General features: G+C 48.0%; 2 protein-coding genes and 1 long non-coding RNA gene across 8 annotated transcripts in view; 1 reads left to right on the top strand and 2 right to left on the bottom strand.

The window, feature by feature from the left end:
* POLE (DNA polymerase epsilon, catalytic subunit) overlaps positions 1-8,930 on the bottom strand; it is a 55,983-nt gene extending 47,053 nt beyond the window's left edge. For all 4 annotated transcript variants that reach the window (XR_014825803.1, XR_014825804.1, XR_014825805.1 and 1 more), the window contains exons 1-11: positions 8,817-8,930; positions 5,795-5,936; positions 5,079-5,159; positions 4,459-4,503; positions 4,199-4,291; positions 3,737-3,891; positions 2,014-2,155; positions 1,808-1,888; positions 879-986; positions 441-551; positions 87-172 (exon numbers count right to left, since the gene is read on the bottom strand). Coding sequence is in view for 1 of the 4 variants with exons in the window: in XM_021073944.2 (XP_020929603.2) it covers positions 87-172; positions 441-551; positions 879-986; positions 1,808-1,888; positions 2,014-2,155; positions 3,737-3,891; positions 4,199-4,291; positions 4,459-4,503; positions 5,079-5,159; positions 5,795-5,936; positions 8,817-8,878 (1,106 nt within the window). In the remaining 3 variants the exon portion in view is untranslated. The remainder of the gene's footprint in view (positions 1-86; positions 173-440; positions 552-878; positions 987-1,807; positions 1,889-2,013; positions 2,156-3,736; positions 3,892-4,198; positions 4,292-4,458; positions 4,504-5,078; positions 5,160-5,794; positions 5,937-8,816) is intronic.
* Positions 8,931-9,057: 127 nt separating this feature from the next.
* On the top strand, positions 9,058-26,158 carry PXMP2 (peroxisomal membrane protein 2). Of its 3 annotated transcripts, XR_014825813.1 has the most exons (6): positions 9,058-9,379; positions 11,784-11,900; positions 14,124-14,286; positions 19,294-19,413; positions 21,981-22,859; positions 23,120-24,411. XR_014825813.1 is itself a non-coding variant. In XM_084993429.1 (5 exons), exons 1-5 carry the CDS (start codon positions 9,258-9,260, stop codon positions 26,008-26,010), a joined length of 714 nt encoding a protein of 237 aa, XP_084849555.1. In that variant the 5' UTR covers positions 9,058-9,257; the 3' UTR covers positions 26,011-26,158. The 3 variants fall into 3 exon arrangements, 2 of the variants coding, with proteins under 2 accessions (XP_084849555.1, XP_020929601.1); XM_084993429.1 differs by lacking the exons at positions 21,981-22,859; positions 23,120-24,411 and adding an exon at positions 25,819-26,158; XM_021073942.2 differs by having other exon boundaries at positions 21,981-24,411.
* LOC146396520 (uncharacterized) lies at positions 24,200-25,923 on the bottom strand. The gene is made up of 2 exons (XR_014825814.1): positions 25,796-25,923; positions 24,200-24,245 (listed from the first exon to the last, which is right to left on the bottom strand). It is a non-coding gene; the product is annotated as an uncharacterized LOC146396520 (long non-coding RNA).
* Positions 26,159-26,171: the final 13 nt, after the last annotated feature.

Here is a 26,171-nt window from a genome sequence, read left to right as displayed (position 1 = left end):
TGCCACACGCGAGTTCCTCTCCAAGAGTGAGGAGCCCCCCCGACCAGGCCACCAAGCGCTGCACCTTCTGCTCCTTTCAGACTCACCAGTCAAAAAAGTCTCCATTATAGGTGACCATGATGGTGGGCTTGGTCTCTTGGACATGCTCAAACCATCTTTGGATTAGATGAACCTGAATTCAACAAACCCCAGCAGTCAGAGGATTGCTTTTCCTCTTTTGCAAACTATTTTCAAGCACCTCTCCAATGCTGAGAAGCAGCAACCTCCCATAAGGCCTTTAATTCCACCCCTCCATGCCTCTCTGTGGACAAGGACCAGCCCCTGGGAACAAGTCCAGCTGCTGTTACGATCTAACAAAAGCCAAGGCCTAAAAGAGTTATCAGGCCTCCTCTTCCCATCCAACCCCAAACATCAAGCAGGTTCCCAAGCAACACCTCTACCTCATCAGGTTCATTGAAGACACAGAAGGGCCCTTCATATTCTGGCTTGGGGGTGAACTCAAAATCTTCTATATCTTCTGAGACGATCTCCCTGTTGGTGATGAGGTAGCCCTGGGAAGTGCATCAGCAGTCAGCCCAAGTCAGAGCCACAAGGCTGTAGACACGCCTCTTTACATGCAGCCCAGAGACTCTATAAAAATTTCTGCAGAAAATGGAAGCACCCCCAGCTTTCCCAAGAGGAGACACACCACTTGCCCTCAGATTCCCACTGGAAGGCAGACTGTAGCTGATGTCAAAACAGCTTGCTTGTTCATTTTGTGGGCTCCATTCACTCATTATTCACCAAAAACCCTAACATGGAGTGGACACTGTTCTGGTTTGGGGCAAAGATATGGTCCCTGTTCACACGGAACTTACATCCTAGAAGGCACCACTCACCTGACCATCAATCATATAGGAAATCATCATAATCTGGTCAGTCTCAGCATCAGGAAACTTGAGGGGAAGTTTGGTTGTCTCAATGTCAAACGCTAAAACCACAGGGTCCTGGAGGGACAAAATGTAGCCACAAACCAAGCTGAGCTCTAGAGACCCTAGTGGTTCTCTCGATACCCACCACCTCCAACTCTACTGCCAGTTACTAAAAGCAAGAGTCGAGCCGCTGCAGGGAAAGGTTTGGGAAGAAGAGGGACAGGCATTGTGGGGTTGACCAACCTATGTCAAGAATACCATGATGAGGAGTTCCCATTCTGGCTTAGCAGTAAGAAACCCAATAGCATCCATGAGGATGCAGGTTCGACTCCTGGCCTTGCTCAATGGGTTAAGAATTCAGAGTTTAGAGTTCCTGTCATGGAGCAGCGGAAACAATCTGACTAGGAACCATGAGGCTGCGGGTTTGATCCCTGGCCTCACTCAGTGGGTTAAGGATCCGGCGTTGCCATGAGCTGTGGTGTAGGTCGCAGACATGGCTCAGATCTAGCATTGCCGTGACCGTGGCATGGGCCGGCGGCTACAGCTCCAATTAGACCCCTAGCCTGGGAACCTCCATATGCCAGGGGTGGGCCCTAAAAAGACGGGAAAAAAAAAAAAAAAAAAAAAAAAGAATTCAGTGTTGCTATGAGCTATGGTATAAGTCACAGACACAGCTGGAATCCTGTGTTGCTATGGCTGTGACGCAGGCCAGCAGCTGCAACTCTGATTCAACCCCTACCCTGGGAACTTCCATTTGCCATGCGTGCGGCCCTAAAAAGCAAAAAAAAATAAAGAAAGGAAAAAGGAGCAAACAAGTTTCTTCACCTTTCAGAGCTGAGTTAGATCTCTCCACAAACTGGAAAATTTAGGAGGGTGGAAATGCAAGCCATACTCACAGGTCGTTCAACCAGGTCATCTCGGCGGGCAATTTCCACTGGAAAGGCATTTCCTCGGTATCGGACATTGTACCAATGAGCCTGCAGGATGCGTGGTGCATTGACTAAAGAGTTCCAAGTCCACAGAAGTCTATTTCTCTATGCATCTATCCATCAATGTCATGTCCTGGCTTTCAGGAACCACCCACGTCCAACAGCCCACTCACCACGTGGATCTTTAGGTCGATGGAGAGGCGGATGTGGTAGGGCACATCATACTCCCGCATATCCACAATGTTGTCCAGCTGGTCAGCAATCTTCTTAGAGGTTTCCTCTTCATCCATGACCACACTGCCTCCTTGGAGAACACTGCAAAATAAAGAGAGCAGCCTGTTCAACCACACTCCACCGGGGCTAGAGGGGGAAGACCAGAGTCCACAGTATAAACACAACAGGTAAATTAAAGTGGCTAGGAATCCCCACTGCGGCTCAGCAGTAACAAACCTGACTAGTATCCATGAGAATGTGGGTTTGATCCCTGGCCCCACTCAGTGGGTCAAGGGATCCAGCATTGCTGTAAGCTGCGAAGTAGGCCAGCAGCTGCAGTTGCAATTTGACCCCTAGTCTGGCAACGTCCATAATGCTATGGGTGCGGCCCTAAAAAAGGGGGTAGTGGTGGTGAGATGATCAGGACAGGAGGCCCTCCTTAAGGAATGACCCCCACCCCACCAAGCAGCAGTCCAACACAAGGAAATTCAGTACACTTAGGACGTGCATTTTATAGGATGTAAGTTACACCCCAATTAAAAGAGCACAAAGAAGGGAAGCTGTTACTTAGGAGGCATGTCTACAGAAGTGACCCACCCTTGCTGAGCTTGTTTCTTCGTCAAAAAAAAAAAATGAGGATGACAGTAACAGGCCCACCCTGTGAAAGTGTCCTAAGGAAACGATCACAAGCTCTGGGCAAGGTGTCATGACTGGTAAACAGTAACCATTTCTGCATCATAGTTATTCTGATTATATCCAAGTGGGAAATCACTGTCACTAGAATATTCACTCCAATATTAGCTTCCAAATACTGAATGGACTATTAAGGGGGAAAAAAAGGACAATGAGTTTTAGAGAAGGCTCAGGCCTCTGGGGACTCGGTCTCTGGTTAACTTGAAATTATCTGAAGAGTAATTAGGTCACTGATGGGGAAGATGGGGTTGCAGAAATGTTCAGGATCCCAACTGATCTACTTTTGTCAAAGGTTACAATTAGTTCTTCTGAAGTCATCATAACTTTTAGTTAGCCAAGATTTCTTCTTAATCTCTTATCCTATTACCTATTACGGTTAATGTCTAAATGTTCAATGAACGGTGTTTGGCGTCCTGTTTTTAAATTTCTCTGTATAACCCCAGGGTTCTCTGGAGAAGATTGTACTATGTAAATCTAGGTACTCAATACCATTTGCAGACAACTTAGCACTTGCTATAAATAGACAGTGAAAACAGATGGTGTTAAGGTGGTGGGATTAGGAATCTAAAATGTCTACTGTTACAGCAACTCAACTTGGAGCCACAAATCTACCACTATGTAAAAAAAGAGGGACAGCTAAAAATATAGGCTGAAAAGCCACCATTCATTTAACAAAAATAGAACATACAAGAAAGTCTAGGATGGGAGTTCCATTGTGGCTCAGTGGAAACAAATCTCACTAGTACCCATGAGGATGATGAGGATGTGGGTTCGATCCCCTGGCCTGGGAACTTCTGCCGTGGACGCAGCCCCCAAAAAGAGAAAGTCTACCTTATTGCTCAAAAGTGTTTCCACAGTGATTGAAGCCAATCATTAAGGTAACTTTATTATTGAGTTTTTCCCCTCCTACCCATCTTGTCAACTCAGGAAAAAATGGGAAACAGTCCTTGTGGACTGCCCCGCTGCCATGCTTAAAGGAATGAAGCTCACCTGGAGAGCATGGCCGTGTAGGCATCGCTGGCGTGGCCCTGCTCCCGGTTTTTCTTCACAGCTGGGGAGATCTCCTTTCTCACTTTGACAAGGTCCTCCACAGTGTTGAAGGACAGCTTAATGTAATTTCGCTTCAAACCCACCAAGTGATTTGGCTACAGAGTAAACAAATGGTGCTCGTGAGTTCAGGAGAAAAAACACTTTACGGGGGAGAGAAAATAAGGGGAGAACAACTCAAAAGTAATTCAATGAGTTGAAGAGTTGGCAACTCCAAAGCACCTTGTCCAACTCTGCATGTGGCACCAAGCAAGCCACTAGAGTCCTCTAAAAGGATGTGGGGATAGTCACCAAAGCCCAACACCTGCCCTGCCCCACAAGTGCTAACTTGTCCTCTTCCCATCTCACCCCACAAGCAGGGTGGGCCTGGCCTCATTTACCCTTAAAGGGCTGGGTGATACTCACCAAGTCCAGATCCTCTTTAGGGACAGTCTCTACTTTAGCAATTTTACCCTGAAACTTCTTAGAGAGGAAAGATGAAACTTCTCGTTCACAACCCTAAATCAGGATTAGAATGAAAGGACTTCCCGTTAGTATAAATGATTTCCTTCCTTGCCTATTTCTCCAGAAACCTCTTTATGTCCAGTTATGAAGCCCCTACCCCCACCCCAACCAAAGAATGAGACACAAGTCATCTGACCTGATGCCATGAATTACAGACTTACCTTTCTGGTGGCAATGTAAAAATATGGTTTGTAGGGCAAGGCCACCTGCAAGAGTCACCACCCATTCAGGGGGGATGAAAAAGAAAAAAGGGAAAAAAATGAAGACAGGTTGTTTGAGGAATATAAGGGACACAACACTGACCATTTTGCACTCCTTCCAAGCTAGCTTCTCTTAGGGCACTATTTTTTTTTTTTTTTTTAGGGCCACACCCATTGCATATGGAAGTTCCCAGGTCAATGGTCGAAGTGGAGTTGCAGCTGCCAGCTTACACTACAGCCACAGCAATGCCAGATCCAAGCTACATCTGCAACCTACCCCACAGCTCACAGCAATACCGGATCCTTAATCCACTGAGCGAGGCCAGGGATCAAACCCACATCCTCATGGTTACTAGTCTTAACCTGCTGAGCCACAACAGGAACTCCTCTTAGGGCATCTTAAGTGACTAATGCGGCTCCAAGGGACCCAAGTTCCTGATGAGCTTTGGGTGGCTGTGCACTACAGGCCTCCCATCCCCTCTCACCTCACAGGTACAGAGCTAAAAGAACACTTGTCATTTGGGGCACAGCTATGTCTCATTACTGAGGGGTTTTTTGCTTCTTGGGGTTCAAAGGCTTACCTTAAATCTGCTGCCATCATCTTGAATAAAGTAGTAATCCACTGCACTAATTAAGCGTTTATCTTCATCTAAAATCTCAGTCTACAAGAAAATCAGTCAACACGGGCACAAGGTTATCCTCTACACAGTATGAGAGCCTTTTCCTCTTTCTCTGGGAAACTAGCACTTAAAAACACCAGCCCCATTCACAAGAACCACATCATAAAAGCCTCCATATGGGAATTTCTCTTTTCCCTCTCATTTCTTAGGGGTAACAGAGATGCCCCTCACCTCAGTCAACCCAGTGGCCTTTTTATGACCCAAACAAACTTTTTTTCCTTAGTGCCGCACCCTTGGCATATAGAGGTTCCTAGGCTAGGGGTCAAATCAGAGCTACAGCTGCTGGCCTACACCACAGCCACAGCAACTCGGGATCTGAGCCGCTTCTGTGACCTAAACCACAGCTCAGGGCAACACCAGATCCCCGACCCACTGAGTAAGGCCAGGGATAGAACCCACATCCTCATAGACACTAGTCAGATTCGTTTCCACTGTACCATGACAATGACCCAAAGAAATTTAAAGAAGAACAAAGTAGGAGAGCCATCTCCTCTCCACCCATATCGCCCAAACAGGTTCCTGCCAGGTGTCACCTACTCTTCAGACCAGGGCTATGCCACAAGGTTGCAGCCCAATCCTGCACGGGAGCGGGAAGTCGGAGGAAAGCACGTGCTTACGGGGTGCATATTGATGAGCCAGCCTGTCTTCTCACCAGGCTCCTTGAGTCTCTCAAACCCAAACCGCAGATCCATCTTATCCGTCCACTGACTGCGCTCCAGGCGCTTGAGCGCAGAGACTGAAGAAGAGGGGCCATCATCCCTGAGGGAAAGCAGGACGGTCTAGTTTCCACTGATGACACCATCCACCCCCGCAACCTCATCCCTCCAGAGTAAGCATCTCAGACGTGACATAGTAGGAACATCCCTGAAAAGCCTGACGTTCGGCAAAATAGCTCATTAAGATAACAGGACTCATAGAGAAAATGTAAAATATGACTGGGGCAGGACTTGTTCAACTCTGTAACCAGAACACTAATAAAACAACAATCTTGGCAAGACTCTGCTGACTCATGAGATGTTAAAAATTGCACAAAGGCCAGTATTGGAATCCTGAGAAAAGAAAACTCATGTTCATACAGAAATGTGCATGTGAATATTCATAGCAGCTTTGTTCATTATAGCAAAAAAGTGGATTCAACCCAGATATTCTTCAACATAGTTAACCTGTGCTATATCCATCCCATGGATATAATTCATCGATAAAAAGAAACAAACTTATTGATACATGTGATAACTTAGATGGATCTTAAGGGAATTATGCTGAGTGAAAAAGCCAGGAGTTCCCATTGTGGCTCAGTGGTTAATGACTATCTGAATCTGACTAGGAACCATGAAGTTGTAGGTTCGACCCCTGGCCTCGATCAGTGGGTTAAGGATCTGGCGTTGCTGTGAGCTATGGTATAGGTCACAGACATGGCTCAGATCTCGCGTTGCTATGGCTCTGTTGTTAAGTGTTCTCTGTATAATTTCTTACAACTGCACAAGAATCTACCATTATCTCAAACAAAAAGTTGTTTTTTTTTAAATTATTTTTTTGGCCACAACCCTGGTATGTGGAAGTTTTCAGGCCAGGGATCAAACCCATGCTGCAGCAGTAACCCAAGCCATAGTAGTGACAAGGCCAGATCCTTAACTGCTAGGCCACTGTGGGACTCCCGAGATATTGGTTTTAAGTGCACAGCACAAGAGAACAGAGATCTTTTTTTTTGGTCTTTTTAAGGCCGCACCCAAGGCATATGGAGGTTCCCAGGCTAGGGGTCAAATTGGAGCTGCAGCTGCCAGCCTATACCAGAGCCACAGCAACTTGGGATCAGAGCCACGTCTGTGACCTACACCACAGCTAACAGCAATGCTGGATCCTTAACCCACTGAGCAAGGCCAGGGATTGAACCCGCAACCTCATGGTTCCTAGTCGGATTCTTTTCCACTGAGCCACGATGAGAACTCTTGAGAACAGAGATCTTGGTTTGTGGCTGCTGACCACAAGAGAAAAATGTTGTCTGCAGCCTGAGATGGGTAGCAGGTTCTGGTGCAGGAGTTCCTATAGAATCTTCTCCAAACACAGCCAATAGGGCACATATCTGTGCAACACTCCAGCCAAAAGCTTTTTCCTTTCCTACTGAGGATTCTAATTCTACCCCTCTATTCCAAGCCCCTTGCCTAGCTAGGGAAAATTGCAAATGAACCAATATAATCTCCCCATTTTAGGACTTCTGACTTTATTAGACCAGTAAGAGAATAAACTTGTATTGTGTGAGCCACCAAGTGGTAATTTGTTACAGCAGCAACGAGAAACCAACACACTACCAACACACCTTAATCTCTAAAATCTCTGGATTTGGCGTTCCCTTGTGGCTCAGCGAGTTAAAGATCCAGCATTGTCATTGCTTGTGTCATGGGTTCAATCCCTGGCCTAGGAACTTCCACAGACTGCAGAGGTGCCCACCAAAAATAAAATAAAAATCTCTGGATTCACCTTAGATCAAAAACAGAAAAACTGTATTTCAGGCCTTGCTAGAGTAAAGATAACCTTTCTTCAGAGCTGTTGCTGCTGGTCTATGCTAGAGCCACAGTAACGCCAGAACCGAACTGCGTCTTCGACCCACACCACAGCTCAGGGCAAGGCCGGATCCTTAACCCATTGAGCGAGGTCAGAGATCGAACCCGCAACCTCATGGTTCCTAGTCGGATTCGTTTCCACTGTGCCAGGACTGCAACTCCCAATAAGATAACTTTTATCAGATCAAGACTGAATGAAATACTACTTATGGAGGATTGCCCCGTGGGCGGGCAGCCCTCTGTACTGCATTCCTCCAAATACCACGGCATGGGTGCCATCCTGTTACCAAGTGAGTGGGATTAAGTGGATTCGAAAACTGCTCACTTGGACCATATCGCCTCTCGAGGCTTTTCTGGGGAGCTGTATAACTCACAGTTTATCCCGTGGCAGTAGAAAATCTGAAAAATGGAGACAACAGTAACAAAGATAACTACCATACTGACTGTTTACTAAATGAGACATTGTCCGAGCACTCTGCGAAAAGTCAAAAGCGACTCTTCTTTGGCAGCTTCGCTGGCATCCGCCGCCCTAAGGAATGCAGCGAGTCCGAGGGAAGCAAGGGGCCGGATAGGGAGAGAACCCGGGTCCATGCCTCGCATCTCTGCCGCCTCGATTCCAGCACAAATGCCACGTAGCGGGGCGGGGGGGGGGGGGTTCTGGAGGTTAGAGCACAAAGCCTCAGCCAGCTCTCTGTGGTCACCGGTAGCGCCGGTGGCGTTGACAGGGACGCCTGTCAGCCCCTCCTAGGAACTACCCCGCAGGGTGAAGAGTCGGCAAAGGCCCAGGTTCCCGCGCAGTCCCTCCTCTCGGTTCAGTCCCAGAGACACTCCTCTCATCCGGCGTCCCTTCCCCACCCGCGCCTCCGCTGGGCCACTCGCGAGGGCCTCGAACAAGGTGACGGGGGTGCAGAGGCGGCACCTCGGGGGCGAGGGGCAGCAGCAGAGAGACCCCCGACTCTCAAACCCGGTCCCCAGTCTTGCCGCCGCGGAGAGCGCCCAGAGCGCTCTCGCCGCTTCTGGAGGAAAAGAAGGGCGGCCGAGCCCGCCCTCAGCCCGCCCGGGAGGCCAGGCCGCCCCTCACCGGCTGGGTTCGCCCTCCGGGCCGGGCTCCGCGCGCCGCCGCCCGGTGTTCCTCAGAACCATCGCGCCGGGCTGCGCCTGCACTGCCGCCGCTACCACTTCCCTGGAGAAATTTGGCGCGCTCCCACCAAATCTCGCGAGATACCGGAAGGCGGCCCCTCCCACCGCCAACGCGGCCCAATCAGGAGGCGTGTTGCGCCCCGCCCAACCGAGCGCCAATCGCAGCTGGCGCCCTAGGGGGTGGTGGCTGGTTAGGGACTCCGGAAAAAGTCCGCGGAGGCGCGTGTCGCTCACCCTAGGGTCTGTCCCCGGCGGCCCTGCGGCCCGCGGCGGGGCGGGAAATGTCCGGCCCTCCCCGCCCGGCGCCCGGCGCCCTTTACCCCGCACTCAGGTAGCCCACAGTGGGGTCGGTGCCCCTGGCGGGCGCGGCTCAGGAAAGACTATGGCCCCGGCAGCGTCGAAACTGCGGACCGAAGCCGGGCTCGGGGCGCTCCCGCGGCGGGCGCTCGCCCAGTACCTGCGCCTTCTGCGGCTCTACCCGGTGCTCACCAAGGCGGCCACCAGGTCGGCGCGGAGGGAACGGGCGCGGGCGGGGGGCGACCTGGAGCTCGAACGACTCGGTGACCCAGCCCCATAGATGTATTCTACGCGGGGGCCTGAGTGTGAAAGGCAAAATCCCCTGCGTCGAAACAACCCTCCAGAGATCTTAAATTCACCGGAAAGTTGAGCACGTGCGGTCTAGTGCGTTCGGTTCCTAAAAATATGGACCCAGGGACCAGAGTAAAGGAGCGCACGAGCTCAGCCCCTCTGCTCTGGGTGTAACGCCCGTCCGAGGTGAATGGGGCTGGGAGAGAGGTCTGTCACCTGCCATCTGCTGCTGCCTTGCGGCTGGTTAGTACTCATTTGTTCTGAGGATTAGAATGGCGTTGAGGTACATGCCTTTGGGAAAGGCGTGGGAAGGCTACACGGGTGGTAGGTGTTAAGTCTTGTTTTCTCCAGCTGCTTTTTCTCTCGCTTTGAGAGAAAGCTGACAAAGCGCCCCCAGTGCTGCTGGCTAGCTCGGCCCTGTTCTTTGGAGTATTAATTTTTTTATGAGGCATTTTCCCCTTAATTACTTTTAATTTATCAATTTTACAAGCGTGTCCCCTTTTACTAATTCAGGCTTCGGTAAATGTGAGCAGCGATTAAGATAAGTAGGTGAGGGCCCTACCCTGACAGAGCTTGTGTTGGAAGAAAGAACTAGACAAAAAGCAGAAAAATATGTAACAGATAAAGTGGTCAGGGGAGTTTTATATGAAGAGGAGACATCTAAATAGAGGCTTGGGGAGTTCCTGTCGTGACTCAGCTGGAACGAATCTGACTAGCATCCATGATGCAGGTTTGATCCCTAGCCTCGCTCAGTGGGTTAAGGATTTGGCATTGCCTTGAGCTGTGGTGTAGGTTGCATATGTGTTTTGGATCCAGTGTTGCTGTGGCTGTGGTATAGGCTAGCAGTTACAGCTCCGATTTGAACTCTAGCCTGGGAACCTCATTATGCCATGGGTGCAGCCCTAAAAAGACAAAAAAAAAAAAACCCAAAAAAACCCACAAAGCTTGAAATAGAGGCCTGACAGAGTTCCCTGGTGGCTCAGTGGGTTAAGGACCTAGCATAGTCCCTATTATGGCTCCAGTCACGGCTGTGGAAGGGATTTAATCCCTGGGCCGGGAACTAACTTCTGCATGCTATGAGTGGGCCCATACACACACACACACGTACATACATGCATACATACATACATGCCTGAGGAAGGGAGGGAGCAGGCCATGCAAAGAAGGAAAGCAGAGGGTAGAGGGTACAGTAGATGCAAAGGTCTTGAGGGAGGAGCAAGCTAATAATGGAGACCTGGAAAGAAGGTCTGTGCCATTGGAGAAAAAGAACAGTGAGCAAAGGAGAGGTTGAGGAACACGTAGCCAAGGATCAGGTCAAGAGGGTCCTTATTGCCCCTACTAAGAATTTCACATTTTATAGATTGGAGATCTTCTCAGAAGGCAGCCGTAGACCAAGCCTTTGAGCACCTAGGCCTGTCTCCACCTTTTTTTTGAAAATTTTATTGTGATAAGTGTAGATTCACATGCAGTTGTAAGAAATAACTCAGGGAGATCCCTTTTGCTTTTCCCAGTTTCCCCCACTGGCAACATTTTGTCAAACTATAGTACAGTATCACAATCAGGACACTGATGTGGATACAATCCCTAGATCCTATTCAGACTTCCTCAGCTTTTCTTGTACTCATCCATGAGTGTGTGGTTGTGTGTATGTTTAGTTACATGCAATTTTAACACATGTACAGGTGTGTGTATCCACCACTGTAGTCAAAATGCAAAAATAGTTTCATCATAAGGATCCCTCCTGGGAGTTCCCATCGTGGCACAGCAGAAACAAATATGACTAGTATCCATGAGGATTCGGTTTCGATCCCTGGCCTCGCTCCTTGGGTTAAGGATCCAGTGTTGCCGTGAACTGTGGTGTATGTCAAAGACGCAGCTCAGATTCTTGCTATGGCTATGGTGTAGGCTGGTAGCTGCAACTCCAATTTGATCCCTAGCCTGGGAATTTACATAGGATATGGGTTTGGCCCTTACAAGCAGAAAAAATCGAATAAATAAATAAGGATCCCTCCTGTTGCCCTTTTATAACCACACAGTAGCTTCTTGCAAAATTATAGAATAATATCACAAGCAGGATATGACATCAGTACAACCTACCAATTGGAAATCTTACTGTGCTTGTGTGTGTGTGTGTGCATGTGTATTAAGTTCTATCATCTCCAGCTTTTGAGATGGAGAACTTATATTTTGGCTGCTCTAATAAAGGTTCATGTCTACCCGTCCCAAGCACGTTCGTAGACCTGCCATGCTAATTTCATGCAGGAACATCAGATGCCTCCTGTAGGTCATTTCTGTTTTCTGAATACCTCTCTGTCCACAGTGGCATTTTGTCAGCACTTGGGAACTTCCTGGCCCAGATGATTGAGAAGAAGCAGAAAAAAGAAAGCTGTTCTCAAAAGCTAGATGTCAATGGGCCTCTCAGATATGCCATTTATGGGTGAGTTCCCCAAAGGGGCTGGTTTACTCAAGAGCAGGCTCAGTGCCACAAAGCTCAGGTCAAGACCTGGCATAGTCTAATTTGGAAAAATAATTTTGCAGAAGCATTGATGTCATTATGGGGAAAATATCAGAGTGGTGGATAAGGTTAACTTCACTTATGGTTTCATTTGGTTTTTATTTTTAAGATTTTTATTTTTTCTATTATAGTTAATTTATAATGGTCTGTCAATTTCTGCTGTCCAGCAAAGTGGCCCAGTCATATTATCCTCTATCATGTTACATCTCAAGATATAGTTTCCTGTGCTATACAGCAGGATCTCATTACTTATCCATTCCAAATGCAGTAGTTTGCATCTACTATCCCCAAACTCCCAGACCATCCCACTCCCTCCCCCTGGTTTTTAGTTTGAATTACACAGGTGGGTGGGGGTGGCCGTTTTAATTTGGCTGAGACACCTGAGAGCGGATGGCCTGAACCTAAAATCATACTTCAAGACCCGCAGATCCTGAAAGAGGAATCCAGACCCAAATACAGCCAGTTAGTTTGTGTTGCTATTTTTGTAGCATAAACATACAGAAAAGAAATACTTAGGGATCCTGAAAATTGTCATTTCTGAACCACTTTTTGAATTGCAAAAGCACAGAAATTCAGCAGTTTTACCAGTTAAATCCACTCTGAGTTCTCTGGCAACAGTAGTGTTTGCAGTGATGGATATTCTGAAGTCTTTGGCAATAAAAGTGTTGTTTTTTTTTTAATTCAGAATTCGCAAGTAATATTTTTATATCTGTAAGCATGCTAACTTGAGTCATCACAGCTTTTCCACAATGTATTTAAAGTTCTAGGAGTTCCCATAGTGGCGCAGCGGAAACAAATCCGACTGGGAACCATGAGGTTGCGGGTTTGATCCCTGGCCTGGCTCAGCAGGTCAAGAATCCAGCATTGCCGTGAGCTGTGCTGTAGGTCTGGCGTTGCTGTGGCTTCAGCATAGGCCAGCAGCTACAGCTCCAATTAGACCCTAGCCTGGGAACCTCTATATGCCGCAAGTGCCCTAAAAAGACAAAAAGACCAAAAAAAGAAAAAAAAAATCTGGAGTTCCCGCTGTGGCACAACAGTATTAGTGGCATCTTGGGATCGCTGAGTTAGATACCAGCCCTGGCACAGTGGGTTAAGGATCCAGCATCACTTCAGCTGTGGCATAGGTTGCATCTATAGCGTGGATCTGATCCCTGGCCCAGGAACTCCATATGCCAGTGGGCAGCTAAAAAAGAAAATACGTAAATAAAGTCCTAACCCCCCTCAACCCCAAGAGGGGAGAAGGTATCAGAATCGCCTGGAAGAACTTGTCCATTCAGCTTCCATCCCCAAGATTTACATTTTCTTCTACCTGAAAAGCCCTGCTCTGGACCACTTAACATTCTATGAAAGGTGAAAGGGCAGGGAAAGGGGACAGTCAAGTGAGAACTGCTTGTTTAAGGACTTTTGGTGTCTACCTGGAAGCACCCAGAGCCCCTGCCCATCTTTTGATCCTGGATCTTCTGAAGCCTCAGGTCTGTCATCCTGTTAGACCTGGTGGCTGGGTTCAGGCCTCTCCTGAGTACTCTGTGCACTTTAGAATGAATAGTAGCAATACAGACAAGCCAGCGCATCAGGTGTCAGCCCTGTTAGCGATCCCAGAGGATTTGCTGAAAAGCTCAAACACCAGGCAAAGCATCCATTTATTTGCTTACTACCTAGCACCTTCTCTGAGCCAGGCCCTGTTCTAGGTACTGCAGACACAGCAGTGAGCAGACAGACCCTGTTTCATGGCATTTACCCTCTAGGGGTGAAGAGAAGGCACTCTAAACAAATGAGTTCATGACATTCAGTGCTAAATGCGCTGAAGAAAATGAAACAGGGCCTGGAATATAGAGTGGCTGGGACAGTAGTAGATTCGTTATTCAGGACCATCTGGGAGGAGCGCTCGAAGCCAGTGGTGTTGGGAAGGAAGCAGCCATGTGACAAGCAGGGGATCTGAGGCAGGAATAAGCCTGGCCTGTCAGAGGCAAAAAAAAAAAAAAAAAAGCTGGAAGTAAATTCATAGCATATTTTCAAGAAGGACCTCACAAACCTGTGCAGTCAGGGCTGAGGGACTTCAGGGAGGCAGGGTGCAGGATCCGGGGTTGGGAGGTGAAGCTGGACCCAGGAAGGGTGTGTCCCGCTCACCCCCTCTGCCGGCCTCAGGTTCTTCTTCACAGGGCCGCTGAGTCACTTCTTCTATCTCTTCCTGGAGCACTGGATCCCTCCTGAGGCCCCCTGGGCCAGCGTCCAGAGGCTCCTCCTGGACCGGCTCCTCTTCGCACCCGCCTTCCTGTTGTTGTTCTTCCTCATCATGAACTTCCTGGAGGTTGGTGTCTGCAGTAGCACCCAGGCATTGACAGCTCTTCCTCGGGGCATGGGGATTCTTAACCTGGCACCTGTGCTTGGACTTCAGAGAGTCTGTGAACTCCTCACTACACTCAGGTTGAAAATTCACATTTTCCTTTGTGAACTTTGGAAGCAAGCCTCAGTTGGGTCAGTAGCGCCTGTTGGCTTGTGGTAGCAATCCCGGGTAGTGGGTGTTCTCCATCATTCCTTATACCTGCAGCCAGGTCCCATCACTGAGTATGTTAATAAAGAAACACATGCACGAGTTCCCTGGTAGCTCAGCAAGTTAAGGATTCAGCATTGTCACTGCTGTGTGGTGCAGGTTCAGTCCCTGGCCTTGGAATTTCCACATGGCAAGGGGGCAGCCAAAAAAAAAAGCACAGGGTGTTCCTGTTGTGGCTCAGTGTGTTGAGGATCCGATATTGCCCTGAGCTGTGGTATAGGTCACAGATGCAGCTTGGATCCCATGGTGTTGCTGTGGCTGCAGTGTAGGCCGGCAGTTATAGCTCCAATTCAACCTCTAGCCTGGGAACTTCCATATGCCACGGGTGCAGCCCTAAAAAAAAAAAACACATGTACCAGTCTATCATAAAATTGTTTTCTGAATATTTTGATAGCTGTACTTCAGTATAATTGGATTTTTTGTAGCCCTACATATTTTATTTTTTTAGGGCCACACCCAAGGCATATGGAAGTTCCCAGGCTGGGGGTCAACTGGAGCTGTAGCTGCTGGTCTACACCACAGCCACAGCAATGCCAGATCTGAGCTGCATCCATGATCTGTGCTGCAGCTTGCAGCAACATTAGATCTTTAACCCACTGAGTGAGGCCAGGGGTTGAACCCACATCCTCATGGATACTAGTCAGATTCTTAACCCACTGAGCCACAATGGGAACTCCAGTCCTACATGTTTTATACTTCACAAAACATGATTCTGAGAAGTGGGTCCGTGGACTTCACCAGACTGCCAGAGAGATCCAGGGTACCAGAAGTTTAAGCTCCCTAAGGATGTTGCAGAAAAGCCTGTGCTAACTCAGGGTCTGGACATCAAAAGTGCTCTGAAGAGGTTAACTTACCAGCACAGACTTTTTTTTAGGGCCACACTTGTAGCATATGGAAGTTCCCAGGCTAGGGGTCGAATCAGAGCTGTAGCTGTCAACTTACACCGCAGCCACAGCAACACCGGATTTCAGCTGAGACTGCAACCTACACCACAGCTCACAGAAATGCCATATCCTTGACCCATTGGAGGCCAGAGATGGAACCCAAATCTTCATGGATACTAGTGGGATTCATTTACTGCTGAGCCACAACAGGAACCCCACCAGCATAGACTTAACGTCGCAACAGAACACTTGAGGTGTGTTCACTTGGAATTACCAGGAATGTCTGTTCTAATATGCCCAACCTCACTCCCACTAACTGGCACCCACATCGTCTCATCTCCGTCCTTTGTGTACCCTAGATGAGTCATGTTTTGTCCTGAAAGTAATTTGTTTCAACCAGTCACAGCAGGTTAATGTGTCTCACCTGAGGTTTATTTTGAAAGCACATCTCAAGGTTTTTTTGTTTTGTTTTTTCTTTTTTTTTTTTTTTTACCTTTTTGTCTTTTAGGGCTGCACTTGCGGCATATGGAGGTTCCCAGGCTAGGGGTTGAATAGGAGCTATAGCTGCCGGCCTACGCCACAGCCACAGCAGCGCAGGATCCGAGCTGAGTCTGCAACCTACACCACAGCTCACGGCAATGCTGGATCCTCAACCCACTAAGTGAGGCAAGGGACGAACCCGTATCCTCATGGATGCTAGTCAGGTTTGGTAACCATTCAGCCACGACGGGAACTCCCAAGTTCTTGTTACTAAGAAGAAGACCCCTTGAGGTCTAAAGTGACCCTGGTTGGCGGAGGGAGTGACAGCAAAGATGCTTCAGCTTCACTGTGGTTGCACATAAGTCCCGTTGTGGCTCAGTGGGCTGAGAACCCAACTAGGTGATGAGGATGTGGGTTTGATCCCTGGCCTTGCTTAGTGGATTAAGGATCTGACATTGCCATGAATTACAGTGTAGATGCAGCTCAAATCTGGCATGGCTGTGGTATAAGCTGGTAGCTGCAGCTCCGATTTGATAACTAACCTGGGAATTTCCATATGGTGCTCATGTAGCCCTAAAAAGACCAAAAAAAGAAAAAAAGAAAAATATTTGGGAGTTCCCATTGTGGCTCAGTGGTTAGTGAACCTGATTAGTATCCATGAGGACTCAGGTTCAATCCCTGGCATTGCTCAGTGGGTTAAGGATCCGGTGTTGCCGTGAGCTGTGGTGTAGGTCTTGGACATAGCTCAGATCCTGCGTTGCTGTGGTTGTGGTATAGGCCGGCGGTTATATCTCTAATTCCACCCCTAGCCTGGGAACCTCCATATGCCACAAATGCTGCCCTAAAAAAAAAAAGATAGAAAGAAAGAATTGGGAAGTCCTTAGGAAATCAGAGGTGGGAGAAAGTAAAGGGTCCCTATATCAAAAGTGAGGGTACCACAGCAGTTTCTTCCCTTTTTCCCTTCCAAATAGAGAGGGAATATATTCTCATTGAAAATCATAAACCCTCTATGTATACGTCAAATGTTACCAAAGTGCGTAAAGTACCCACCACATCAGTGACACAAGTGGGACTACACTGTACAACTGCACACCACAGATGCCTCTGCGTCTACTGTTTTGTAATCGCAGATGTCATGTTACAAACTGCAGATCGTTCCACCATCTCTGCCTGTCCCTTTTGGCTAATGCCTAGAATTAATGTCCAAGGACACTGTCCTTGTCTCTCCTCCCTATAGAGGTGCAGCTGATATTTATTGAGCACTTGACAGGTGAAGAAGCTGAAGCCTTCAGTCATTTACAGGATAAACAACTGGCCTGAGTTCCTGTAACATGTGAGTCCCTGAGTCAGGATAGAGACAGGTTTTGTGGCTCCAGAGAGCTCTTAATCCTTATGATTTATTCCTCTGTGTGAAGTTGGTTTCCCCACACTCTTGACAATTGTGATTTTTTTTTTCTTTTAAATAGTTTGCAATCAGACAGATGTATGGATCTTTGTTTATGAGGTTGCACACCTTTTTATATGCTTAGCTGTATTTCTTCCATGAACTTTGCTTTTTTTCTCTTTTTTTTTTTTTTTAATCTTTTTAGGGCCCCACCCATAGCATATGGAAGTTCCTAGACTAGGAGTCAAATCAGAGCTGCTGGCCTACACACACCAGCCATGGCAATGCTGGATCCTTAACCCATTGAGTGAGGTCAGGGATCAAACCCACCTCCTCATGGATATTAAGTCGGGTTCCTAACCCACTAAGCCACAACTTGAACTCGAACTTTGCCTCTTTTCCATTAGAGTGTTTGCTTTTTTTCTTAATGGATTTGTATGTTTGCATATATTAAGGATATCAATCCTTTGCCGAATACAAGCTGCAGATATTTTTGCAATTTTTAATTTAAATTTTATTTTTTATTGAAGTATAGTTGTGTTAGCTTCAGGTGTAAAGCACAGTGATTCAGTTACACATATACATATATCCATTCTTCTTCATATTCTTTTCCCATATAGGTTATTACAAAATCTTGAATAGAGTTCCCTGTGCTATATAGTAGGTCCTTGTTAATTATCTATTTGATATACAGTAGTATGTATGTGTTAATCCCAAACTCCTAATTTATCCCTCCCCCCACCTTTCCCCTTTGGTAACCAACCATCAGTTTCTTTTCAAAATCTGTGAGTCTGTTTCTGTTTTGTAAGTAAGTTCATTTGGGAGTACCCATTGTGGTGCAGCAGAAACGAATCTGACTAGTAGCCATGAGGATGCAGGTTTGATCCCTGGCCTCGCTCAGTGGATGGGGGATCCGGTGTTGCCATGAACTGTGGTGTAAGTTGCAAACTCGGCTTGGGTTTGGCATTGATGTGTCTGTGGTTGTGGCTGGCAGCTGTAACTCTATTTGACCCCTAGCCTGGGAACTTCCATATGCTGCAGGTGTGGCCATAAAAAATGTAAATAAGTAAATAAATTCATTTATACCATTTTTTAAGCTTCCACATATAAGTGATATCAAATGATATTTGTCTTTCTCTGTCCGACTTACTTCACTTAGTATGATAATTTCTAGGTCCCTCTGTGTTGCTTCAGATGGCTAGGTGTTTGTCTTCTAACTTCATATAAAGTTAAAACGTTTGCATAAAGTTTAAAATTTTGGAGTTCCTGTTGTGGCCGAGTGGGTTGAGAATCTGATATTAGTATCTATGAGGATGTGGGTTCCATACCTTGCCTCACTCAGTGGGTTAAGGATCCAGCATTGCCACAAGCTGTGGTGTAGGTCACAGATGCAGCTCAGACCCAACATTGCTGTGACTGTGGCATAGGCCAGCAGCTGCTGCTCAATTCGACCCCTAGCCTGGGAACTTCCTTATGCCACAGGTGTGGCCCTAAAAAGGAAAAAATAAAGTTTAAAAATTCATGTTATAAGCACAAGGAACTATATCTCGTCATTTGTGATGGAATATGATGGAGGATAATGGGAGAAAAAGAATGTATATATGTGTGTGTGTGTGTGACTGGGTCACTTTGCTGTACAATAGAAAATTGACAGAACACTATAAACCAACTATAATGGAAAAAATAAAAATCAGTTGCTGGGTGGTTTTTGCCTAATGGAGATTATTTTGGAAAGAACTGACAGCTCAGTCATAAGCAGCAGCGGCTCTGGTGCCAGGTGAGTTGTGCAAATTATACTATCAGCTCGTGGGCCAACATTGCAGCACAGTGATCGCCTCCGAGCTGCTCTGATTTTCCTGCTGGTTGTTTAGCTCCATATAGCTGCACCGCCAGTTAAGTACCCGTGTGTGCTGTGTACATACAAAGAGAAAAAATCCCTGCAGTTTTAAAGAAATCATTGTGTTAGGCTCTGGGGGGCCCGTTTTTGCTCACGTTCTGCGTTTCCCCCCTTTCCAGGGGAAAGACTTTGCCGCCTTCGTTGCCAAGATGAAGAGAGGATTCTGGCCTGCGCTGCAGATGAACTGGCGAGTCTGGACCCCAGTGCAGTTTATCAATGTCAACTACGTCCCTTTGCAGGTGAGGACAGCCTGGTACCGCGCGGAGCCAGAGGGGGACTTCTTTTTCTGGAGGCATGGGGCCAGCCTAAGTTCTACGATCCTTCTGAGGCTTTTCTCGCTGCCCGGAGTTGTTAACATTCTGGATTCGGGGAGGCAAAGCGACAGAGAGCTGCCTCCCAAGCGGGGTCCCGGCAGCGCTCGGCTTTCTGGGGATGGAATTCCGTGGGCCCGCCAGAAGGATGTTAGTTCAGCGGGAGGCGGGAGGTTCCTCAGCTGCGGAGCCAGAGCCACACCTGTGCTGGGCTGGGCGGGGCTGGCTCCGAAACTGGAACTCGCCCAGAGGGCGGTGGGCGGGCTCTGAGCCGTGGGGGCGGAGCTGGGAATCAGTCCTCCAGGCCACACTGCGGGTTTTTTTGTCCTTTTTTTTTTTTTTTTTTTTTTTTTTTTTTTTCTTGTAAGGCCGCACCCGCGGCAAATGGAGGTTCCCAGGCTAGAGGTCCAATCGGAGCTGCTGGCGCTGGCCACAGCCACAGCATGCCAGATCTGAGCTGGGTCTGCGAACTACACCACAGCTCACAGCAAACGCTGTGATCCTTAACCCACTGAGCAAGGCCAGGGATCGAAACCGCAACCTCATGGTTCCTAGTCGGATTCGTTAAACCACTGAGCCACGACAGAAACTCCTCCATTGGCTTTAAAAATGACCTTCCCAGAGTTTCCCTTGTGGCGCATAGGAAGCAAACCTGACTAGTATCCATGAGGATGCAGGTTTGATCCCTGGCCTTGTTCAGTGAATTAAGGATCCAGTGTTGCCGTGAGCTGTGGGGTAGGTTGCAGATGTGACTCAGATTCCTGTGGTGTAGGCCAGCCCCTGGCCTGGGAACTTACATATACCTCGAGTGCAGACCTAAAAAAGAAAAAAGAAGAAAAAAAAAGTTTCTGTGCCGGGGATCCAACAGAACCTTAACTACGGCAGTGACCCAAGCCACTGAAGTGACAACACCGGATCCTTAACCTGCTGCACCATGAGAGAACTTTTCTTTTTTAAAAATTTTATTATTTTTTCAGAGAGTTTTCTAAAAGGTGGTTGCAGGAGTTCCTGTCGTTGCACAGTGGAAACGAATCTGACTAGTAACCATGAGGTTGCGGGTTCTATCCCTGGCCTCGCTCTGTGGGATAAGGATCCAGCGTTGCCATGAGCCGTGGTGTGGGTCACAGACGTGGCTCGGATCCTGCGTTGCTATGGTGTAGACTGGCAGCTGTAGCTCTGATTCAGTTCAACCCCTGGCCTGGGAACCTCCACATGCCATGAGTTCGGCTCTAAAAAGCAAATAAATAAATAAATAAATAACCAAACAAACAAATGAATAAATAAATGAACGGCGGTTGCAGGCAGGTACTTAGGGGCAGGGAGTTTATTCAGCAAATATTTACTGAGCACCTGCTGCTCTAGACCCTGGGGCTACCGTGATTAATGGGATAGACCCGACTGCCACCTTCATGGAGCTTATGTGTGAGGGAGACACTGTCACTGGCTAAAGGTGATTTCAAGTGGGAGTACATCTCTCTGATGGTCCAAGCAGGGCAGGGGAACAGGATGAGTTAGAGTGAAGAGCAGGTCATGGAGTTGTCAGGAAGGAGCTGGGTAAAGCCACCAGCATGGTGACTGGTCCTGGGGTAAGAGAGGCTGAACCAGAAGCTAAAAGGCTCAGTGAAGGAGTGTTTTCCTTACCATCTCAGAAACATCACCCCCCGCTGCTGGGGTCTAGCACAGAACTTTGTACAAATTGAAGGTGCAGCAAATCCAGCAGTGGGTGGATGGACTGACCAATAGATGAGCTCTATCCTTGGGGGGCTGGGGCCTGGTGAGTGTGCCCAGGGCTATATATATATTTTTAATTTAGGGCTACAGCTGAGGCATATGCAAGTTTCCAGGCTAGGGGTCGAGAATTGGAGCCTTAGTTGCCAGCCTATGCCAAAGCCATGGCAATGACAGTTCTGAGCCCCATCTGTGACCTACACTGCTGAGTGAGGCCAGGGATCGAACCCGAGTCCTCATGGATACTAGTGGGTTTGTCACCACTGAGCCACATCAGGAACTCCAAAGGACTGCTTTTGGAGTTCTCATTGTAGTACAGTGGAAGCAAATCTGACTAGTATCCATGAGGATGAGGGTTCAATCCCCTGCCCTCGATCAGTGGGTTAAGGATCCAGTGTTGCTATGAGCTGTTGTGTAGATCGCAGATGAGGCTTGGATCCTGCATTGCTATGGCTGTGGCATTGGCTTAGACCAGCAGATACAGCTCCAATTCGACCCCTAGGCTGGGGACCTCCATATGCTGTGCGTGTGACTCTAAAAAGCAAAAAAAAAAAAAAAAAAAAGAAAGAAAAAAATGAAGGACTCTTTTTTTTCTTTTTTTGGCTGTGCCTGAGGCATGCAGAAGTTCCCAGGCCAGGATCAAACCCGTGCCATAGCAGCCACTTGAGCATCTGCAGTGACAGTGCCTGATCCTTAACCTGCCGCACCACGAGGAAAATCCATAGGGCCACGTTTTTACTTCGGTCTGTCTGTGTTCTCTCTGGCAGTTCCGGGTGCTTTTTGCCAACGTGGTGGCTCTGTTCTGGTATGCCTACCTGGCCTCTCTGGGGAAGTGAAGATGTCCTGGAGAGAGTGTCAGACACACAGAAGAAGTGGGCGGGGGACGCTCACCTGCTTGGAGTGAGAGAGCAGGCTAGATCATGTATTTAAGATGCCCTCAAATGATGGATGGAGAAATAGCTGAATATCTTAATATCAGAATCTTGGGTTTTAAAAAGGCAGTAGCTGTCCTCAGGTGGTTTTGACCTCAAAACTTAAAATAGAGACCATTTGACCTGTCACCTTGGATTAAATTAGGATCACAATAAACTCTAACGTAGCTTTTTCAGTAGTGATTTTCATTTCTCAGAATAATTACTGTTGCTTTGGAAGAAATGAGTGATCAGAGGGCTGCCCTCAGATTTTTTAAAATGTTTGAAGTATTGTGGTAAAATATTTCACTGTATTCCTGATTAGCCCCCTGGCACCACGACTTTCTAGACCCCTCTAGACCTTCCTCTGACCTCCTATTGCTCATTTACATTAACCCACCCTCCTGGATTTTTCACTCTCAGAACATTCCTTCCTGATAGTGTTCCCTCCTTATTTCATGGATCCAATAGCCCTTTGGATCTTAATTATATTTTTTGAAATTTTTCTCCTGTCTCATGTGCTGTTTCTATTTTTTCAGGGTTTTTGTCTTGTTTTGTTTTGTCTGTTTTGATCCTTGTCTTCCCCATCAGGATTTCCTGAAATGCCTGTTGATCTTTGTTTCTTTGTTTTTTTTTCCTTTTTAGGGCTGCATATGGAAGTTCCCAGGCTAGGAGTCGAATTGGAGCTGCAGTTGCCAGCCTACACCACAGCCACAACAATGCCAGATCCAAACAGTGTCTGTGACTTACACCACAGCTCATGGCAACACTGGATCCTTAACCCACTGATCGAGGCTTGGGATTGAACCTGCATCCTCATGGATACTAGTCAGATTCATTATCACTGAGCCACAATGGGAACTCCTGTTTTGTTTGTTTTGATCCTGGTCTTCCCCATCAGGATTTCCTTAAATGCCTGTTGACCCTTGGTTGTGCATCGTTGTTAATGAGTCAAAGTTGGAGTTCCCTGGTGTCTCAGCAGGTTAAGGATCCAGCGTTGTTACTGCTGTGGCATGGGTTCAATCCCTGGAATGTCCACATGCCATGGGTGCAGCAAAAAAGAAAGGAAGAGAGAAAGAGAGAGAGAAGGAAGGAAGGAAGGACGAAAGATTCAAAGCCACTTAGGCACTTTGGGAGCTTAGGGTGCACTGGCTGCACTTGTCAAATAGAACCCTCTCTGTGGACCTTGACCAGGCAGGGACCCAGCTTTGCTAGGAATCACCTGTTCTCAATGACTCAGGTCTTTTCTTCAGGGCTGGTCAGTTTGCCCAGAGAAGCTTTTCATTTCTTTCGGAGGGTGGGGGGAAGGATGGTGGCTGTAGGGGAGCACTGTATGAACACAGTGGCCAGCACTCTTGTGGCTAACTGGAGAAAAGAGGTTAGGGTCCTATTATTAGCACATGAACTTCATAGAATTTCATTTTTTTTTTTCTTTTTGTCTTTGCTAGGGCCACTCCTGCAGCATATGGAGGTTCCCAGGCTAGGGGTCTAATTGGAGCTGTAGCTGCCAGCCACAGCCACAGCCACAGCCACGTGGGATCCAAGCCGAGTCTGCGACCTACACCACAGCTCACGGCAATACCAGATCCTTAACCCACTGAGTGAGGCCAGGGATCAAACCCGCAACCTCATGGTTCCTAGTCGGATTCGTTAACCACTGAGCCACGACAGGAACTCCTAGAATTTCATCTTTATTACTACATCCCAGGTGCCTAGTTAGTGCAGTAGGTAGCACATCAGTCTCATATTACTGCATCCCAGTCTCAGCTGTGTGTTGTTCTCAACTCCAGAGTCCTTTTGGTTCAGATCCTCTGGGATGAAAGTCTCCTAGTCTTCTGCCATGAGGGAAGTGAGGGGCTCACCTGAATACCCTGGTGATGGAGGGGATGGAAAGGGGCAACTTCTTACACATTTTCAGTCGGTAGCCCCACCCACTGTCCTGTTCTCAGAGGTGGGCTGGTACCTGTAACTCACCAGACTCTTCCAGACTCACTGAACTAATGGGGCTTGCTTCTTGGCTTCCCACAGTGAAGGAAACTGATATTCCATCTTTTCAAGTCAATAATGATCTGATATCCAGCTTCCAAAATTTTATTAGCTGATCTCTCTGCTTTATTGCTTCTGTGGACACAAATACATTCTTATGAATTTTTTCTTTCTAAAACTTTTTACTGTCAGTTTTGTAAGTGACCTTTTGGAAGGAGACAAACGCATGGGTTGAAGATACTATGTTTAAGCAGACATCTGGGTATTTATGTGGAATACATTTGTTCTCCAAAACCCAGAATGATTTTGTTGTTGTCATTGTCTTTTTAGGGCCACACCTGTGGCATATAGAAGTTCCCAGGCTAAGGGTCCAATCAAAGCTGTCACTGCCAGCCTACACCACAGCCACATGGGATCCAAGCCTCATCTGTGACCAACATCACAGCTTGCGGCAATGCCAGATCCTTAACCCACTGAGCGAGGCCAGGAATCAACCTGAGTCCTCATGGATACTAGTCAGGCTTGTTACTGCTGTGCCACAATGGGAACTCTAACACAGAGTGATTTTTTGTTTCTTTTTAGGGCCGCACCTGTGGCATATGGAAGTTCCCAGGCTCGGGGTTGAATCAGAGCTGTAGCCGCCAGCGTACACCACAGTCACAGCCACACCAGATCCAAGCCGAGACTGTGACCTACACCACAACTCACGGAAACTCCAGATCCTTAACCCACTGAACAAGGCTAGGGATCGAACCCGCAACCTCATGGTTGCTAGTTGGATTCGTTAACCACTACGCCGTGAAGGGAACTCCATCAACGCCGGATCCTTAATCCACTGAGCAAGGCCTGGGATGGAAACAGCATCCTCATAGATACTAATTGGGTTTGTAACCCACTGAACCACAACAGTACTCCTGACTCAACTTCTCTGAAGATTCCTGGAGCAAAGTCATAAAATGTAGGGTAGTGGGTGCTAAGGGCTGGCAGAGGAGAGTGGGGAGTTAAGTGTTTGAGAAGATGAAAAAGTTCTGGAGATGGCACGACAAAGACAAAGTGCTTAATGCCACTGAGCTGTGTCCCTAAAAATGGTTAAGATGGAGTTCCCATCCTGGCTTAGCGGTTAAGGAATCCTACTAAGATCCATGAGGATGTGGGTTAGATCTCTGGCCTCCATGGGGTTCAGGATCTGGCAATGCGGTGAGCTGTGGTGTAGGACAGGGATCAGATCCCGTGTCGCTGTGGCTGTGGCGTAGACCAGCAGCTACAGCTCCGGTTGGACCTCTAGCCTGGGAACTTCCATATGCCACAGGTGCGGCCCTAAAAAGTTAAAAAAAAAAAAAAAAAAAAGGTTAAGATGCTAAGTTTTATGTTACGTGTTATTTTACTACTTAAAAACAAAGCAACCGGGAGTTCCTGTCGTGGCTGAGCAGTTAACGAACAGGACTAGAATCCATGAGGACGAGGGTTTGATCCCTGGCCTCGCTCAGGGGGTTAAGGATCCCGCCTTGCCACAAGCTGTGGTGTAGATTGCAGACGCGGCTTGGATCTTGCGTTGCTGTGGCTGTGGTGTAACGCGGGTGGCTACAGCTCCGATTTTACCCCAAGTCTGGGAAACTCCGTATGCCCTAGAAAAACAAGCCCCCCCAAACCCAAAGCAACCTGTAGGAGATCCCCAGTTCACTTACACTAGAACCCCAATTATCTGTAGGGCACGGGTTCCCTCCGGGCTCTTTGCAGAGCTGACCCCTCGCCCAGACCCCACGGCGCGCCAGCTCCAGTCGGTACCACCCCCGAAGGCGGCTCCACTGGAACACCGCGTGAACACCCGCCACCCTCGCCACCGGAAGTCGGCAACGGCAGGCACCCGGGGCCTGCAGCACCAGACCGAGAGGAGCATTAGAGGATCACCGCCCACCGCGGGGGTTGCACCTTGGATGCCGGAAGTCGTCCGCTGCCCGGTTGGGCGTTCCCGGCGACCCCCGCGCAACCCTCCGGCCGGAAGCGCACGCCTGACGAAGCGTGTCCCTCACGGGGTGCCGTCCGCGCCCGTGAGCGCCTGCG

The sequence above is a fragment of the Sus scrofa genome, chromosome 14 (genome assembly GCF_054392235.1).
Source record: "Sus scrofa isolate SSC_HxYL_T2T_F1_AM1 chromosome 14, Sscrofa_HxYL_maternal_Yorkshire_Landrace_v2.0, whole genome shotgun sequence".
Classification (NCBI taxonomy): Eukaryota; Metazoa; Chordata; class Mammalia; order Artiodactyla; family Suidae; genus Sus; species Sus scrofa.
Note: the sequence above shows the minus strand (reverse complement) of the source record. Positions and strands in the feature narration are given on the sequence as shown.